The sequence below is a fragment of the Octopus bimaculoides genome, chromosome 10, assembly GCF_001194135.2.
Source record: "Octopus bimaculoides isolate UCB-OBI-ISO-001 chromosome 10, ASM119413v2, whole genome shotgun sequence".
NCBI lineage: Eukaryota > Metazoa > Mollusca > Cephalopoda > Octopoda > Octopodidae > Octopus > Octopus bimaculoides.
The window spans coordinates 3,928,904-3,935,110 of record NC_068990.1 but is presented as its reverse complement, the minus strand read 5'-3'; the positions used below and the strand labels follow the sequence as shown (position 1 = coordinate 3,935,110).

General features: G+C 30.7%; 1 protein-coding gene across 4 annotated transcripts in view; it reads right to left on the bottom strand.

Annotated features, from left to right (window-relative positions):
* The window catches only part of LOC106869052 (neuronal acetylcholine receptor subunit alpha-3), a 718,416-nt gene that overhangs the window by 23,539 nt on the left and 688,670 nt on the right, over nucleotides 1–6,207 (bottom strand). For all 4 annotated transcript variants that reach the window (XM_052971014.1, XM_052971015.1, XM_052971012.1 and 1 more), the window contains one exon: nucleotides 2,651–2,695. In XM_052971014.1, the coding sequence (XP_052826974.1) occupies nucleotides 2,651–2,695 (45 nt within the window). The remainder of the gene's footprint in view (nucleotides 1–2,650; nucleotides 2,696–6,207) is intronic.

Below are 6,207 nucleotides of genomic sequence, written 5' to 3'. Positions count from 1 at the left end.
CATTCCTTTAATCATTTATTGAAGAAATACTTTTTCTGATGAAGTAATTTGCTATTAATATTCAAGCCACGATCACAGCATTATAGACGCAGGAAATTAGGAGATCATTCTATACTGAAAGATTAATTTAAACAAAAACGAAACAAAAATCAACAAAAATAATAATATGACAACTTAGTAAATGAAATTAATAATAATAATAATAATAATAATAATAATAATAATAATAATAATAATAATAATAATAATAATAATAATAAACTTATATATATATTTATATTTTTTATTACAATTAAAAGTACGGATTTTTATCTTCACAACCTAATTATTTTTGATCTGAAGAGAATATTGAAATAAATGTATGAAAAACAGAAAAGAAAAGTTTGGCAAACACCAAGTGGATAATAATTACCGGTATCATTATATAGTTAAAACGGCTGAGTCTCTGAGAACAATCACATAAAGATAAGCCCTCTTCGCTACCATTTACACTATTCATACCTCATATATTAACCATTAACCAATTTATTGGTTGTTGAGCACCAAAGGACTTTTTGATTTATTCTTTTCTTGGTTTTCGTTACTCACAATTGATGGGTTGGATTAATGTTAAAACCAATTTTGATTTATTTTGTGTACATGTTTGAAGCAAAAATATTGGAAGTCATTTCCAGATAAATATAAATAAATGAATAAATAAATAAATAAATAAATAAATAAATAAAAGAAGAAATGTTTTTAAAGAAAAACAAATTGTTATTATTTTTTTATTTTCTTCTCTCTGATAATTGAATCACCTGTCAGTTATATATGCTCCATTGATTTTTCTGGAAGTTAGCAAAAACTTTGGTAAACGCAAAATTTCTTCTAATTGAAAACAAACAAGACGAAAAAAATAAAAACGATTGGAAAAATATTTCTCAATCAAAGAGCAGAAAAAAAAAATAAAGAAAAGAAATCCCCCAATAACATCAAATAACAAATTAAGAAAATTTGAAATTTATAGATTCTTAGTTTTAAAAAAATATTTTTCCAATTTAATTAAGGTATTAAACAGTTTCTGTATAGAAATTTTCTAATACAAATTAGATATCTACAAATCACGGTTTATGATACATGCATACATACATACATACATACATACATACATACATACATACACACAAACATGCATACATACATGCATGCATGCATATATACATGCATACATACATGCAAACATACAAACAAACATGCACACACACACACACACACACACACACACACACACACACACACACACACACACACACACACACACACACACACACACACACACAGAGAAGTATGTGTGTGTATGTGAGTATATCGTCTTAGCGCTACCACTTCATAGGAGCATGCTTAGGTTAATTAGTATAAAGAGTGCAACGTGCTAAATCTGAATGTCAGTGTTTTATCAAAAACCACGGGTTCAACAAAATACATTTCACAAACTCGGAGACACGTATCGTACATGTATATGATAAAAGTCTAGGCTGTATAAAATACGTGAGCGTATCAGATGTTACGTATACACATTTAGATTTGCTTAAGTAGTGAACCATTGGTTATTAACATAGAAATCTATTTGATCACAAATATAGAAAACAACCATTTCTTCACAAATTCATGCAGTAAAAGTAATACCGTAGAATATGTTGCCATACGTTTTATAATCACATATGAACTTGTTAAAGTGCATAAATTATATAGTCACGTTAATGTTAACTGCCCATTTATGAGGCTGTATGAGTGTATAATGTTACTCAATTGTTTTGCTTTTTTTTAATAATTTCTTGCCTGAAATTTTATTTGGGTTGTGAATTACAAGATATTTGTGCCATAGTAATTACAACTGTTTCGTTTAAGAGGTAGGGAGTCATCATTAATATATCTAGACAATTATCTCATTAGTAGGTTCATATTCTACAAGGGAAATGCTATAGCTTAAAACGGGATTACTTTGGAGAAGCTAATCCTCATCGGTTTCGTGTAGTTGCGGATTTTACTTTATTGATCTTTAGTCTTAAGAACGTATCAGAGATAAGGTCAAGCGTTGACCGATCAAGTGTTGGATGTTCCGTTATGAGTTAACAGTACAACCCAACGCAGTTTTCTTTCGAATAGCCTGTATGGATACATTTTAACTACAACACTCAAAACTCTTTCTTCTCTTTCTCGATAAAGAGCATGGAAACCGAAACGTAGGTCATATTTCTTTCTTAACACTATGTATATTTATTTAAACTGCGATATTTCTACTAGACTCGCAGAGTAGGAACATCCCAGATTAATAAAAAAATAAAAAAAAAATAATGCGATTTAGCTTAGAAAGTAGTAGGAACCACAAATACGTTTCCTCTAAACATGGTACAGAAGTACAATGTTGATTTTACGACACAATCAAAACCTCTCTCAGTATAATATATTATTTTCAAATGTACCGGACATGTCTCTTCTCTGTGAAAACTGATTTTATGTTCATTTCAAAATAAAACAATATATCTCTTGAAATATAAAAATCAAGAAAACGGAAACTAATAAATGTTTAACTATTTTAAAGCCGTTATATTCTCAAAAATAACATACTGCTATATTTTTAGAGTGAGATATATTTATATAAAATACTTACTGTTTTCACTCGCCCTGTCATAGATAGAGTTTCTTTTCGAAAATTCTGAAAAATATAACATAATACTTTATATATATATATATATTTATATCAAACATTAATTAAACAATTCATAAACGAAAACTTCCATTAGAAGTAAGTTACTCCAAATTACAAATTGTTTACTCCGGTCAAGAAAAAACGTGACTCGATGGCTTTCTAGATAAAGTGACAATTTGCAACATTGTTATGAGTTATAACTTTACTAAAACCGTTGTATTTTAAAATTATTTGGCGGATTTACCTTATACTTTATCGTTAGTATTTATCATCTCGGAAAACAAAATCGATATCATAATAAAGTTTCAACACACAACGTAGAATGCAGAGGGACAAAACTAATAGTGTTATACACTTGAACCGTATGTACATTATCTATATCAAGTAAATGCACTACGCTTATATGGCTGTCTATTAATCAATTATGTAGTCATTTGATGTTTAGCTCCACGTAAATGCTAATCAGACAGCCAATGATTAAATATGTTCTCGCATTGACCATCCCGTTATTTTAGAGATATATGTTTCAGTACATTATCTTATGAGTCTTGTCATATAAAACAGTATATCGTGAATTGTGGGAGATTTGGCTACTATTTCTATCGTGGTCAGCAATCGCCTATGGTGTGTGTATGTGTGTGTGTGTGTGTGTGTGTGTGTGTGCGTGCGTGTGTATGTGTGTGTATGTGTGTGTGCGTGTGTGCGTGCGTGCGCGTGCGTGTGTATGTGTGTGTGTGTGTGTGTGTGTGTGTGTGTGTGTGGCACTATATAGCTCTGTTTATGATGGACATAATCAAGCGAATAAAAAGCAAAGATCAAATCTAACAGAATTTGATATTTGAGGGGAGGGAGAGATTTTGAAAAGGTCTAGATAGCAAGAATTCTTTAATACGGCCGACTTGTAGACCAAACGTATATTGATCAATAATCCTTGATCAACAATGAGTAGTTTGTTGCAATAAGGTCAGTTTAGTGTACTGAAGTTTATGGTTCAGGAATATATTTTTTTATAAAGTATGCTGCAATGAATGCAGTCGATATGAATGTCAGATTTTCCATACTGCGATGATAAACAAAGATGTAATGAGGATTATGATGAGAAAAATATAAAAAATATGCAAAAAAAGTCCATCAAAATACGTGTTTTGTACATCATTCAAATGCTAAAAGGATTTCTGAATTGCAATGATACCAAAAAACCACACACAGACACACACAAACGCGTGCGCACATACAGACACATACACAGACACACACACAGAGACATACAGACACACACACAATGTTTTATTCAACTTCAATAAAAGGCAATATTTAATACTAACTTTGCTGTTTGAGAATTGTTTTCTGCAGATTCTGAACTTATGTGCCCCCATATACTTACATACATACATGCATGCATACATACATACACTTGTACGCATATATATATATTTATATATATATATATATATATATATATATATATATATATATATATATATATATATATATATATACATAGATACATATATATTTATGTGTGTGTGTATACTTGCATACACACACATGTATATGTACATGCATAAACACTAAAAAGTAATATCCAGGCACGCATATATGCAGTTATATATAAACCAAAACATAAGAAAAAATAACAGTCTAGTTATATGTAGCTATTCTTGAAGTATGTCCCCATTTGTATCTGAATTGCCATCATGAAAGTAGTTAAATTTATGATAATAGAAAATTCAAACAGTGGAATAAATGTTAAGTGGTGAGGAAGATGAGAAAACTACATTTTAATCAAAACGCTTCCACCATCTCCAAACAAACCTTTTCTAGTTTCCTCCTCGGACTATTTCTCTCTATGTAGGATGATATTAGATTACATAGGACATACATTAACGTCATAGTTCAGAAAACTCCCAATGTAACTTACAGAAGAAAAAAAGGACCACTGGTTCGTACACATATGGGAAATGACCATAATACTGTCTGTAACTAGAAACAAACTTCTAAAGACGGCACACAGACACAGACACACACACACACACACACATTCCGAAATGCATACGAACGAGACTACTCAAATAATGGAGTAACGTTTATTTAATTCTGAAAAGCTGATGATTCATTCCGTCGTCATAATTTGAGTATAACCTTTTTTGTGTGATCATTCAACCTGCATAGATACACGCTGAACTTTAGTACAGAATTGTGAAACTTCGAAGCTGCGATTTTTTTCAAAAATTATATACTCACAGTTTCATCATTTCTATACAGAAATATATTTGTAAAATTTAGAGCCATAGACATATAATTTGTCTGAGTTGAGACTTAGTTAAACCTGATATTCAAAGGTAATAAATGAAGAAATAAATGAATAAAAACAACAGCCCAAAGGTCGCGTCAAATAATCGTAGAAATATATATTATGTTGTTAGCTTATTCTGTGTTTCACTCAAGTTTTATAAATATATCTATCCATGCATTCATGACTAAACGCAAATAAAGTCTGATGTTTTTAGCACTCGTATAAGAGAAATCAATACACAATTGGTACCGCTTAAAACATTTCAACAAAGCAATCAATATATATTGAGGAAACACAAGCATAATAAAATCTAGTTTTTCAAGCTTTTTTTCCCCATTTCCATCTTGTTAAATTACTTGCTTTCTTTTAACACAGAATTTCTAGTCTATGATCAGAGTTGCATATCATTTTTTCTTCTCCCATCTATCCATCTATCCTTTTTCCAAAGTACTATATGTATATGTAGGCATACATACATACAAATATATATTCACTCTATCTATATTTTATGACTGTATACAGTTATGTGCTTTGACTACAGCATTAGAACATTTTAGCTCTTATTTCTAGCAATGTAGGCGTTTCTAACACTCTAGTCACATTTAGTGACAATTATAGTTTTCCTTTTTGGTAAAACATTGCAAACTGATGTCTATATTAATTTTTTGTATATACATTGGTGAGTCGCTAAATCATTCACAGATTTCTATGATAAAAGCATATACACTGACAGAGAAGCCCGGAATCTGCAGAAGTCGAGTCACTTCTTACTGATAAGACAACAGAAATTGCCGAAACTGACCGGTTAGTATTAGGAATTCTCGGATGGTGTTTTCGGATGATAACAGTCCCTGTCAGAATATATGTCTGTAATTATGTGATTCACTACAGCGATAGAGCATTTTAACTCTTATTTTTAGCAATGTAGGTGTTTTTAACACCCTAGTTGTATTTCAGTTCTATATTTAAGAGATGAGGAATTATGTACATTATTTACATTATTTACAATTGACGGATATTTGTCCTCATCTTGTTTGTTGCTAACACAACGTTTCGGCTGATATACGCTCCAGCCTTCATCAGGAGTCTTGGGGAAATTTTGAACCTGGCTTCTCATTCCTAAGGTATTTTTCGATGTTGTTGTAATAGTTACTACTACTACTACTACTACTACTACTACTACTACTACTACTACTACTACTACTACTACTACTACTACTAC